A 14,611-nucleotide genomic window follows, 5' to 3' on the forward strand; every position below is an offset into this window, starting at 1 on the left:
GATCTGTGAGCCCATAATCTGACTGTGGCATAGAGGAGAGGCCTGATATTGAACACTTTTTTTGCTAGTGGTTATTTAATAATTTAGAGTACATTAGTGTAGATATTTACAAAGTTATACATCAGAACACTGCCACTAATGCTGGAGCCTGTATTTTGATTTGTATGTGTTATTAGACCCTGTTTGGTGATTCTTTGGACCTTTCCACATAGTTTCAGTGTTCCTCTTAACATAGTGTTGTCAGGGGCATAGGACATTTTCATGGTTACTGGCTTCCCTTTAGAAAGCAGAAGAGGAAGTTGCAAGGTTATCTTTAGGTTTAAGCCAGATTAATGGGAGGGGTCTGTTCCAGAAGAAATAGTACACTGGCGGCTATCAAATAACAGTCTACCACAAAGGTGCTTCCATATTTTCCTCTGGAGTTCAAAGAAAGCTTCTGGGCATGTGGGAGGTGACAGAGGACATTGGAGTAGGTGAGAACACTCAAAGAAAACTAGTAGAATGGGTTAAACAACAATAACAAAAAACCTACAGATGGAAATCCTAGGAACTTTGATTTTCAAAATCAGAGGATGACCAGAAAATAAAAAGACAAAACAAACCAAGAATATAGGCTAATCTCAGAAGTGGAGGAGAAACATGGATATACAGTTATAACAGATTCTAATCAACACTATGATAATTCTCAACAATATCAAATAAGAACTGAGAAGTCTCCATGAGATTTTGTGATTTTAGTTAGCAGGAGCTGTTGCAACGCAGTGTTGAAGGTAGAAGGCAAATTATAGAACACTGAAGGGAGCAAGCAGATAAAGTCAGATTTTTATGTTAATTTATGTAATTGCATTCACTAGTATTATATGAATATTTGCTATCTGCCTATAGTTTTTAAAACTGTAGTAATTAATTGGAAACAGAGTACTATGCATAATTTTATCCTGGATTTTCTTTGAATTTCCAAGTAAATTAGATTCTGAAACATTTGAATTTTCTTCTGTTTTCAAGGCATATTAAAGAGGATGTTGCACATTTTAATGGCTATAGCCTCATGACAAATTTATTTTTGCAAAAATTGAAATAATGTAATTCATTGTGAATACATCTTAACAACTTCAAAGTTAAGCAGAAGAATATTTCACTTCATGAAGGTACTTTCTTTTAAACAGTTTGAGTTTTATTGACATGCAGTAAACTGCACATATTTAAAGAGTACAGCTTGATGTTTTAAGATATGTATATACCCATGAAATTATCACCCTAATGAACATATCCTTTACTTCTAAAAGTTTCCTGTTGCAGTCTTAACATCTCCCGTTTTCTTCCCCAGGAGACCACTGGTCTGCTTTTTGACACTATACGTTTGTCATTTTCCAGGATTTCAAATAAATGTATGATTCATGCTGCATATATATATATATATATATATATATATATATATATATATTCTTCCTTTTTACTCAGTATAACTATTTTGGGATTCAACTTTGCTATATGTAATGATCGTTCTTTTTATTGCTGAATAGAGTTTTGTTATATGGATATACTACACTTTACCCATTCACCTGTTGATAGACATTTGATTTATTTCTAATTTTTGGCTATTGGAATTAAAACTGTTAAGAGCATTTGTGTATCACTGTGTATATGGATATATGCTTCATGAAGGTATTCCTAAAATATAAATCTTTCACAATATAAAACTATATACAAATATAGAAATATTAAGATTCCTTAACTTATAAAGGTATAGAGCAGAGCAGGTATAAAGGTATAGAACAAAATCCAAGTTTCTTTGGTATTTTGTTATAAGGTTATTATGTGTGTAGTAGCATCATCTAAATTTTTTAGATTTGCTTTTCTCCCCTTCTGCTATCCACAGACACAATTCCCTATGTCTATTATAAAACCTTTCTGTGTCTGAGAAGCTGCCTCCTGTTCCGGATCCTTCTGTGCCTTACTCTGTCCTCATTCACTTTTTCTGAGTCTAGCTCCATTTGCTTAAGAGTTCTTGTGTGGTTGTTGTATAGCCTCATTACCCATTATGACTTCTGTGCCCTCAAACCTCTGGAAACCAGTGGGAACCAGTTGTCTGTTTGGGTCACCAGTGCTGGCATCTTTGGCACCAACCTTTCACTGGCCCCTCACTGCACCCTCTTAACGCTGCTAGTTAGGCATTTGCTGTCTGATGACTGCCCCTAAGCGTACCTTCCTCTTTATCACAAATCCTACACTCTGCATCTGGCTCATGTCTGGAGTCCTCTTTCTGTGCCATTTGAGCCAATCCAAATTCCAGGCTGTGGCCTGATATGCTCACTTACTTTTGGACACCTGACTACTCTCAACTCTTGGAGGACTCCAGCATATAGAAATGCCTCTGTTTTCAACAGGCGTTGTTCCAAAGGATCATTCATAAATCCACATGCTCCTTCAAGTAAATGACACCAGATGTGCTATTGCTATTGCCATTGCTGGTGGCAGAGCCGACACAGTGTTGTTTTTTTGCCTAGTTTGGTCATATTTAGGGAAGGTCTCATGTTAAAATCTTAAGTAGAAGATCTGTTTGTTATGTGTTTGTGGTTTGTTCCTCTCCCTTACGTCCTTCAGCCTCACTGACCTTTCTGTTTATCCAACATATTCATCTCATTCCCTCCTTAGAACCCTTACATTTGTTGTGTCTTAGAACACACTTCTACAAGTCTTTGGATAGCTGGCTTCTACCTTCATTCACACCTCAGGTGAACTGTGATTACTTTAGGAGGTTGGCCTTGACCATGCTACACTCAGCCCATCAGTCAATCACTGTCTTACTCTATTGCATTTTCTTTGTAGAGCTTAGCATTCACTGAATTTGTTTTGTTCATTTACTCTTTGTTAATTGACCTCCTCTTCCTGCACACACCCACATAAGTCCCATTAGAGCAGGGAGTAAGGAGCTTGAAGGACAGAACAGTTCTTGTATTGAGCAAAAGAGTTGTTGAATAAATACTTGTGTCAATGAATGCATAGAGTACCTCTGACTGCCTGTTGAAATCCTATTTGTCTTTGGATGTCCCACTCAAATGCTCTTTCAAGAACCTCTCCAACCAGACGTTTTTCTTTCTTTCACAGCACTTTTTATTCTCTGTTTCTCGGATTACGCTTTCATGTCTCCATTCTTAGATTAAAATGTAGTGGATACAGGGATCATATTGATTTATTTTAATATACATCTCAGACTTAAGGACATAGCAAATGATGAGATGTTCATTGAAATGATGAATAAATACAATCAACTATATTATAAGACTGCTGACCATTTTATTCTTTTTCTTATTATGAAATATTTAAAGCATACTGAAAAGAAACAATAATATTATAAATAATATCTATGTACCTATCACTTGCTTTAAAAAATAATATTAAAAACAGATTTGAAATCCCTTTTGTGGCCATCTGCAATGCTGTGATTTATAAGAAATACGTATTTGGTTATCGGAATGATCAAAAATGTCTTTCTCATATATATTTGACATATATTTCTCAAATATATTTAGTCTTCCTATAAGATTTTTGATTTAGTTTCCAAAACCCTTGGAATTTCCTAAGGGTTGAGAGTCTTTGTTATGTTAATACAAGTTAATGTTAGTGTCTTTGTTATGTTAGTGAGGTGAATTTTGAACCCTAAGGATGGGGGCTGGTCTCCAGTGGAGCTGACCCCAGGATGCTGGAGTGGAACTTTTAGCCCTACCCTTTAACCTCCTCCTGGGAGGGGAGAAGGGCTGGAGGGTGAGGTCCATTGCCAATGGCCAATGATTTGGTCAATTATGTGTATGTAACAAAGTCTCTGTAAAAACCCCAAGCGTTAGAGTTCAGATAGCTCCCTGGTAGTAATCAGGTAAAGATTTAGGGAGAATGGTGCACTCTAAGAGGGCATGGAAGCTTCACACCCTTTTCTCATATCTTGCCCTATGCGTCACTTCCATCTGGTTGTTCCTGAGTTATATCCTTTTATAATAAACCAGTAATCTAGTAAGTAAAAATGTTTCTCGGAGTTCTGTGTACCTCTCTAGCAAATTAATCAGACCTAAAGAAGAAGTCATGGGAACCTCAGTCAGAAGTACAGGTGACAACCTGGGCTTGTGACTGGCATCTTAAGTGGGGAGGAAAGGACAGTCTTGTAGGACTACACCCTTAATTTGTGGAATCTGATGCTATCTCTGGGTAGATAGTGGCAGAACCAAGTTGAATTCTCATATATCCTGGGGTCCAAAATTGCTTGGTGGTGTGGGAATCTTCCTCAACCCCGGGTTGAAATGGGGTCCAGGAACCTAAAGACCGTTCTGCAGACCCTTTTCCCCCTTTCTTTCCTGAAGCAATCATGATTCTGAATTCAGTGTTTATCATTCCTATATGTTTGTGATTGTATGTGCACTTTACCACTACTATCTGTCTGGGTATGTGTGTGCATGTGGGAGTGTCCGTTTACAACATACGGTATTCATTCTGCTTATTTTTAAGTAGTTTATGGTAAGGGTCATTCTACACCTTGTCTACTTGTCAACAAGTCTACTTGTTCCCTCAACATTATGTTTTTCAGATTATCCGTGTTGATCTATATAGTATAAGATCTAGTGGTAAGCTCGTTCATGTCAATTGCTATGTAGTATTCCTTTATATTAACTATTTTACAGTTTCTTTGTCCACTATCTTGGTGAAAGGCATTTAGTTTTCCCTTTTCACTCTTAAAAACAATACTGCAGCAAACATTCTTGAACCAGTTTTTTTTTTTCTTGACACCCTAGGGAGTTACTCTAGATTATTGGGAAGTAGAACTTTTGGGTCAGAGACTGAAAATATTGCATCATTGTGGTTAAAAGCAAGGCCCTGGAGTCAGGCTGCCTAGGTTCGAATCCTGACTCTGCCACTTGCTAGCTTTCCCAAGAAGCAGTGAGCACCAGCTATTTACAGCCCTTATGAGCATGCATACCCTACCTCTACCCCTGGCATCATGCAGTCAGCTTGGCTCAGGTCCCTTTGGCTCTGGTGGGTCCTGCTAGAGCCAATTCCCAGCTGCCACTGCCTGCCCCTGGAGCCAGAACCCAGCAGGACTGTGGCTTCACATGCGATCACTGTTTTGCATTTCTGTACCATTTCTGATCCATGAAGAGATTTATTTTCAAGCCTGGAGATATTTTTTAGTTTTCTCTTTTAATATTTTATTTATCATTGCTGTGTGTTTGGAGCCGAGGGAGTACATCAAAGCATGAACTTATTGTGTCACCTTAACCAGAAGTTGATAATACCTCTACAGCCTTTTAAAACAAGCACACATCTTAGAATCATCTGATCATAGATCTTTGGAGCTGGAAGGGATTTTAGAGATAATGAAGGCCAATAACCTTATTTTATAGGTGAGGGAATTGGGGTCTCGAGAAATTAAGTGATTTACCGATGTCATAGATCTAGTTAATGGTGCACGGCAGGGCCAGAACCAAAGCCTGCGGGTTCCCTCACTAGTCCTTTTGCCACTACGCCCACTATTACAGTTTTCTCTATAAGCTATATTTGCATGTAAGATTTTATTTTTAACAGACTCAAAAAATAAAGGAGGATCTCAACAATTAGAACAATGACAGGCCACATTTTTAAACTGATCTAAGATGTTTTCTCTCAAAAAAAAATTGGGGTAAGAGTAAGAGTCTAGTATTCACTGCATTGAGCTGAATGTATTTTCGTTGGAAGGCACGATGCCTTTTGACTCTGTAGATTTCTGCTGCATTTGGTTTCCTTGACTCCCTGAAACTTATTAGGATGGGCCCATCAATAATGGTGCCGATACTTCCAGCCTCCTCCAGCACTGGGTCTGAAAATGAACTGTGATGAATGGATATGGCCAGCATTTACGGTGATAGCCTATATTTCTGCTGTCATGTAGAAATGGCAGGTAGTTTAATTTAGAAAAAAAAATTACTGAGAAAGAGAAAATATTCCTTTTCATTAGGATTTCTGGACTTTTTTAGGATATGAATTTAGAATCCAGTGTGTTTGTTAAAGCCTTTGGAATTGTTTTATTCTATTTCTAGATCTTTTAGCTGTGCCTAAGCACCCGTACGCTGCTATGGAGAACTGGGGACTAAGTATTTTTGTGGAACAAAGAATACTGCTGGATCCCAGTGTTTCATCTATTTCTTATTTACTGGATGTCACCATGGTCATTGTTCATGAGATATGTCACCAGGTATGAGAAAAAGGATCAGGTGTAAGTATAATTGGAAACTATTGAGAATGCAGAACGATTTTCAGATACTTAGATGAGGAGCTAAATTATTTTCCTCCCAATTAAGTTTTAATTATATAGAGAGCACTGTGTAGTTGTTTTTGGATGATACGCCATTTTTCTCAGATGACAGCACAAACCAAAGAAAACACACTGATCGTATTGAATAAACAACTGTCCTTCAGTTTAGTTGAGGAGTGAGATAGCACTGCCACCCAGAAGCCTCTTTGGAGACCCTACCCAGTCACGATTCCTTGTCAACCTTGCTTTATTTTCTTGTGATTATTGGTGTGTATACATGGTAAGTGCAGTAGTGGCAGTGATTTATTGCATTGCTGCAAGATGCAGCTGAGTTTTGTGTACGTGTCAAAATTTGCTTTTGCTGAAATCAATTTGTTATTCCTTTTTCCCATCACACAGACACTTAGGAAGTCTTTCACTAACTCAGCCATACACTCTTTGTTCTCAAATGATTGATATTTTTTTGTCTTGGCATGTTTAGAAATTCATATGTAAATTAGCCAACTTTGTAGTGGAGCTGAGATAAAATTAATTTCATTTTGATTTTATGCACTTTCTTACAACGAGGGGAAGGTATTACAGGGATTTTGCAATGCTTATTTGAATCTTGATTCTAGTAAAAAAAAAAAACAAATTGGAAATAAATGTTCATGCTAATAGAAAGCAATACCTGTCCTGGTAACTATAGATAGTTTTAAGTTAAAACACTAGAAATCTCATTGTGATACTGTATGGCTTCAATTTGTTATAACCTAAAATACTTTTAAAAAGCTTGGAAAACTTAAGAAGGAACTATGTGGAAAATGCTGTCAGCAGAAGAAAGTGAACTTCTAAATGCTAATATGTGAACAATGACTTCATGATAAATTGGTCCATACCATAGAACCATTTACCTCAATGCCAGCCTTTTGCAAATGAACCTGTAAGATGTTTGTACCTGTCATGTTGCCCAGGTTGGGCATGTGTTCCTTGCCTCAGAGATTTAAGGGGATCCATTGCACCGATAATCGGGGTTCCTCAACTGTGCTAAAGAGAATGGTTTCCAGTGAAATATAATTCTTGGAGGCATAAGGGGTTTCCTTTTTGCACATTCCTAGAAAAAATTACTTATATAGTTCTGTTGAAATAAGAGCACATTGATGATGTTATCTTTGTTCCTAGAATTGGATTTCATTTATTCCACATTCTGAGTTACTTTCTTGTTACAGCTTAGTAGCGCCAGGCTATTTACATGAGGAAATGGACCAGAAGCCGGGAGAAACACAGAATTTCCACTATCATTACCAAATTATTTTCTACACTACCCTCTCTCCCCACCTATGTATTGTCACAATTCTTAAAACAGGCTTTCAATTTAGAGGAGAAATCTGCATTTTGATCAAGAATAAAAATTACTTTATGGTCATCAATTTATTCAATGTTATCTCTTATTTGTATTTCAATTAGAGATCCTCTTGAGTGACTAACACTTTATTATAATATTGAAACATTCAGTCACGAAGCTCTTTACTGGAGCTCCTCAAGCTCTACCCGATCTGATACTGTCTGCCTCCTCCTTCCGTTTCTTAAATATCTCATTCCCACTTAGGGTCTTCATACTAAGTGTTGCTTACACTTCTTCCCAAGGTTTTCTCGAGACTGGCTCATTCTTATCATTAAAATCTGAGCTCAAATGTCACCGGCTTGGAGAGAATATTTCTGCTTTTACAATCTAAAGTGGCTTCTCCCTGATTGCTATCACTTTATTAGGATCTGAAACTGTGTTGTTCATTTGCTTGTATATTTTTTATTTTGTGTCTTACCTCATCCCCCCTGTCTCTACAGTAAAGCACCAGCTGCATGAGAAGAGACTTTTCTGATTTTTCATCATTCAATCCAGAGTCTTTAGGATAGTTCTGGGCATGTAACGTTTTTGGTTCTGTTCTTAAGAAAAAAAAAAAAAGAATTTCTTTAACTTTTTGCTGACCTAAGCAAGGATTTCAGACTGACACATCACAATCTAACCAAAACAACAATTAAAAATGACAACACTATTTTTCATGACGGGATCTTAGAGATTTTTCTGGTCTGACCCCTTTATATCATAAGATCGTGGAGAGCGAAGTTTGAAGCATCATGAAAGACCTTAGCTCCTTCAATCAACCAGTGTCTTCTCTGAGTTGCCTATGCTACGGGAAGGCAATGCTTCAATACCTTCTGTGCTGAGTCACTCACTGCTTAAGGCAATACGTTCTGTCTTTGGCCATCTAATTCAGTTAGAGGGTTTCCTGTATTTTCAGCAGACATCTACCAACCTGGATTTCCATCCATTAGTCCTAATGTCCTCGTAGGGCCACAGGATACAAGTCATTTCCTCTTCTACATGCTAGGCCTTCAAATATTTGAAAATAACAGTCATCAGTTTTTTCTCCTGAGTTCTTTCTTCTCCAGTGTAAATATTCTTTTTGTATTCTTTAATCCTTATATTTGTTGTTCTTCCATTAATGAATTTATAAAAAAACTAATGTCACCCAAGCAGTTGAATAAATCAATAACTACTCTTGCCAAAATACATTTTAAGATCGTAAGATCAATCGGGGAATGAATTCCAGTTATGGTAATCATAGTTTAATACACTTAATTTTAGGTAAAATAATTCTGGGATAAATTTGATTTTATATGATGCTCATTCATTTTTCAATTCCAGTGGTTTGGTGACCTCGTGACTCCTGTGTGGTGGGAAGATGTGTGGCTGAAGGAAGGTTTTGCTCACTACTTTGAATTTGTTGGTACGGACTACCTCTACCCTGGCTGGAACATGGTATGTGCATTTTTCTTTAGTTGTTTGGAATTCCTAGTGAAAGGTTGATCTGTTGTTACATTGGGCCTATATTATCATTAGGGGTAATTGAAAATACCATCTGAAAATCGAACGTCCACTAAAGAAAAAGTGACCAAAATTTAAATTTAAATTTAAATTAAATTTGAAGTATTCCAAAAGAGTTCTGTTTTACTTATTAGAACTGAATAGAGTCTGACTGGTTATGTCTCACTGAACTGTGAGATCATGACCGGAGCCGAAGTCGGATGCTCAACTGACTGAGCCACCCGGGCGCCCCTACAGCTTTTCTTATTAGACATCTTTTAGATTGTTGCATTTGATAACAAAGGAAAATTATCCTTTAATATCAAGAAGGTAACAATAATTAACATGTAGTATTTTAAGTATATAGAATATTTCAATACATAGAAAAATGAGACCTTACTATTTCTTCATTGTGACGAAAGCTTAGCTAAAATAATTGCTTATTTATTTGCTTATTTACAAAATACATTATGGTTATTTAAGATATAATACTTAAGATTAAATGACTTGCTAAGTCACTTGCTTCATTAACTTCATGAAGAGTTATGCACATTACACCTGTACTCTAAGAATATACCCATATGTCTGAACCTGAAGTAGGATTTGTTGTCCCTTAAATAGTAATGTTTCCAGAACATCCTAAAAGAAAAAGTGGAGGGAAGGTGTGGTTTTTATATATCTTTTAATATAAGGTTTTCATTCTGTATATGTTTTTATTAATCAGTAAGTGGCTATCTTATTTTTAAATGAAACCCAGGGTTTATGTTGTTTTGGAACTTGAATTTTAAATTTAGTTTAAGTGATACTGTGTAAAAGTTGCAAAGGACTAACATTCATTAACTTCCAGAAGCTCATATTTCACCCGTGACGCAGCATTGGTGATAACACATATTTATTTGACACTGCTCTTTTTTGATGTTTAAATTATTAATAATAAGTGATTGTCTAATTATCTGCCATAAGTATGATTTGAGGAATATTTAAACCATGATGAAATATGAAGATGTCTATAAGTCTTTATATAACTTCTCTACCATAAATTTAATCAACTTCTGCCGAGTTAAAAAAATCACATATCTCCCAGAGGAAATGTCATAATAGTAATAACATATCGATATGTTTTAATTATGTTCATGCAGTTTTGACCTTATTTTATAAAAGCAACATGGTTCATTTGATTAAATAATGAGATAATCTTACTTAGCCTTCTGTATCTAGGTATGTATGCATATATGATACAATTTTAAGAATCTTACTTGAATGGTTTTATCATGACATTGAAAAAATTGAAAATGCTTTTAAAGGACTTTGTAGAAAAAGAATTATTTATTCTTTTAACAAATGTGATACTTTGAAATTGAAATGTTTAAGGATTTTGAAAATACTCCCAAAATAGCCCTAAAATATCTTGATTTTTAGTTGAGTTTCAATCAACTTTGTTTAAAATTTTCATTTAATTTTTATTATGCTGTGGATTGTTACTGATTTATAATTTCATTATGTTTCAATATTTAAAAAATGACCTCATTACAAGTGACATGCTACTCATATAGGTAAGCTTTCTTTTTTTAAAATTCATTCAGCTATCTATCATAAAATCCCTTCTATTCATCACTATGAAAAATGCATCTTGGATTAAAAAGTAATCAACAGAATTATACATGGGCTGAAACCTGACAGCTTTTGATGGCTTTAGCATGGCAATATATCCCAAGTTTCAATGTCTTTATACTGGATTTTGTCTTTGAGTAATTTTTTTTTTGTATTCTTTCATCATTTTTATCAGTTAAGTTATAAATGTAGGCCTTCTAGAGAACATATTTATAAGAGGTATTGAAAATGAGTATCAGGTATAAATAACCCATCTGGGACTTTGTCCTTAATAGAATATAGACCATGAACTAGAAGTATAAAAACTTGGGATGGTAAGATACAAGATTTTATTTCTTCTAAATCCATATTTTATAATTAAGAGACGGGAATTAGGGGCTCATGGGTGGCTTAGTGGGTTAAACATCCGTCTTTGGCTCAGGTCATGATCTCACAGCTCCTGAGTTCGAGCTCCGCATCAGGGTGTGTGTTGATAGCTCAGAGCCCAGAGCCTGCTTTAGACTCTGTGTCTCCCTCTCTCTCTGCCCCTCCCCTGCTCACGCTCTGTCTCTCTCTCTCTTAAAAAATAAATAAACATTAAAAAAATTAAAAAACATTAAAAAAAGAGACAGGTATTAATGATGACATAAATACAGTGATATAGAAGGCTCACCTTATTAAACTAAGAAATGAAAGAATAAACTCCATTACAATTAATTGAGCAAAAGGGAGGAGGAACGGGTCTTATTATAATGTCTGTTTATTATTCAGATTGTAAAGATTATAAATACTTTCTGATCTTTAATTGCTTTTGCTATTTAGTAGCTTTATTTAGTTTGTAGAGTATCTCAAAATCCCAATTCAAAAAGCCTATGAGAAGAAACTACAAATAAATTCCTCCTCCATATATCATTAATATCTTCTTTGAAAACAAAATTTTAAGAATAAATTAGCCCCATAGATAAGAGGATATTAAGTGACTTAAAGGCTGTGCCAGCACTATTTTTCATAATGGCATCAGCAAGATTGGAAGAAATACTAGAAAGAAAAAGAGTGACGGCTGTGTCAGCAGTAACTCATACTATTGTGATATGCACAAAAGCTTACCTAGGAGTGCAGAGCTTGGGCTTTACTACAGCTTAGCCTAAAATAGAAAAATCAGAAGTCAGGCTAGTGTTAGGAGTAAAGAAATTCAGGAAGTTGACCTCTTTTGTCTCTAATCTCAAAAACCGTGCTTTTATCATTTTTAGACACCAGGTCTCATCAAGCACTGAAATACAATTTCAGTTTGCTAGGGTGATTGCTATGATAATATACCTTCAATGGAATATCAATAAAGAAACTGAGAATTACATAATCTTGTTAAGGAAGTTCTTGTTCTGATTTAAGCCAGTATACCTAAATTAGCGTGCTTAATTGTTAGTAAAATCTTAGTGAGAGAAAGAGAGAAAGAGAGAGACAGAGAGAGGAGAGTGTTCAGAGCCAGTTCCTGATACAAAAGTAATCAGTTTTTATATTACAAACACTACATGGAATAAAAAACTATTATTATAGTTTTGTTCCCAACAAACTAATCAAGTTTACCATTTTATAGATGTGGGCCTTTGATGTGAGATCAGGGGAATGGATTGGAAAGGGGAAATTCAGATTCCAGGAAAAGTGTTTCACTTCTCTGACTCTTATCATTTGAAAAATGGGGCAATTGTTCTGACTTATCAGGCTCACAGAATTTTTGTGAAGATAAAATATCTTGCAAGGTCTTTGAAATGTGTGAGCCACTATACAAATGTGAGTAGGCATCATGTACCTAGAAAATAAATGCTCCATTAGAAAAGTGCATTGATTTTATGTATAGATGCCCTAACATTTCCAATCCCAGTCATCTATTTTGACACCCTAGATTCATAACAATTATGTATAGATTATGAAATAATTTTTATAATCTTTGTATCTGGACTCAGTCTCACCAAATCAATTCTTATCTATACTGGCAGCGTGGATTATTCTATAGGAACGTAAGCCTTATATAATGTTTCATTCATCAAACAGAAGTGTCAAGATCATCAGGAGCAACTTCTTCAGCTCAGGGCTAAGGATACATTTCAGGGTCAGCAGGTAGTCTTTTTGCTTGATGCTATTTCATCAAAGTTGGCTGTTAGTGACAACATTATTGGAGGGATCAAGTTACAGTATGATATTGATGGTAGTCACATTAAATTTTACTATGTTTCCTGGAAATGAAGAAACGGGAAGACTCTTTCAATGTAACACAGTTACTGTTCTTCAATAATTCTCGATCACTTTAATTTGAAAAAGTCTTTGATAACGAGTTTTAGTACAAGAAAAGGATGCATAGTAAAATGCTACCATGAAGACTCCTTATTTTACAGACCTGGTGCTGATGCAGGCAAAATCGTATCTCCTGTACATATTGCTTAATTTTTCATTATAGCTTGTATCTATATTGTAGGCATGTCCTTTAGTTTCCTGCATATAACATTGTAAGGATGTGCTGTTATAATGAGAATTATTAAACATGAGTTTATGTTCTTTTATTAAATGAATCGGGATTCTCTGGAGCTTCACACAGCAATAACTGTACGCTGATAAAGTCTGCACTCTGGGAATTCTCCCTAAATTTTTATGAGGACACATACCTGGGCATAAAGATAACTATTAATGGAGAATCATGCAACTAAACTTCATTATACTCAATACTAAAGATATCTCAAAGTGTATTGCCCAAAACCTTCAAAAGTGTTCTCAATTGTCTCTATCATGGGCAGGACTAAAATAGTAAAAATGAATTCTGCCATTAGACTCAGTATCATTTTACTGTGCTCCAACAAAAATTGCTTGCTAAAGTTAACAGGCATTGCAATAAAATTATCTTCACTTTTTAAATTATTTTATTTTTACTCAAAAAGATGTTGAGACAATCACTGATGAACTGAAAATGCTTTTTTTTCAGTTTAAATGTAAAGATATACTGCTTCATCATTCTAAATAATAACATACACTCTACTATTCAGAGAGGGGAAATAGAAAGGCAGAGAGAAAACATTTTGATTTTGCTTAACATTTTATTTGTTCAGCTCTTCATTTCTCAAGTCTGTAGGGAAAAATGCTTTTGCATGCTTTTCAAATTAGTTAATATATGTTTCAACAGTAGTTTGTATATTAGTACTATACTTCATCAATATCAAAATATATTTTCCCAGGAGAGCTATGGGTTCAGAGATAGATCACTTGGGAATTAAATATTTATTTAGAATCTTATTTTATAAATACTGAATGCCAAATAAATGTACACACACACACACACACACACACACACACATATATATTCATGATTTTCCATATAGTTGTGTTTATCTCTTATGATCAAAATCCACATATAATATTCTACTCCTGAGAAGTCAGTAAGTTAGATGATCCAATTGTTTTCAACTAGTCTATGATGTATCTTTTTTCAAATGACTAACACATATTGCATGTGAAAAATTTAATGGCTTCTTATGGCTAGTTCCATGGGGTTGTGGTCTTTTTGATCCTGTTCAGTAGCTTAGCAGTGACATTTACATTGAAAGACTAGAAGGAAAGTGAAAGTAGTGTCTACCTGGGTCTCTTGGGGGACCACAGCCTTCAAAATGAACCACTTCTCCTGCTTTCCTTTTACTCTTCCATTCTTCCCCTTTCTGCAAGCAATTTATCTCTCCTGAAAACATAGACTTTTCGTTTTAAAGAATAAAAACTATTCTTTTTTCTAATTTGAGTATAAGTGGGGAGCTATAGCCCTCTCTTCTGGGAGAAAGGGTTGCTTTTTCCTTAGCATTAGTGATCAGAACAGTTTGGGGCATTGGTGGAAAATAGGCCTATAATGAAGAAACAAAGTATGC

The 14,611-nt window shown here is 35.3% G+C and overlaps 1 protein-coding gene across 1 annotated transcript in view; it reads left to right on the forward strand.

The window, feature by feature from the left end:
* Positions 1–14,611, forward strand: part of TRHDE (thyrotropin releasing hormone degrading enzyme) — a 383,925-nt gene that overhangs the window by 195,757 nt on the left and 173,557 nt on the right. The window contains exons 4-5 of the mRNA XM_030323249.1: positions 6,063–6,217; positions 8,964–9,077. Coding sequence (XP_030179109.1) covers positions 6,063–6,217; positions 8,964–9,077 — 269 coding nt within the window. The remainder of the gene's footprint in view (positions 1–6,062; positions 6,218–8,963; positions 9,078–14,611) is intronic.

Source organism: Lynx canadensis, chromosome B4 (genome assembly GCF_007474595.2).
Source record: "Lynx canadensis isolate LIC74 chromosome B4, mLynCan4.pri.v2, whole genome shotgun sequence".
Taxonomy (NCBI): domain Eukaryota; kingdom Metazoa; phylum Chordata; class Mammalia; order Carnivora; family Felidae; genus Lynx; species Lynx canadensis.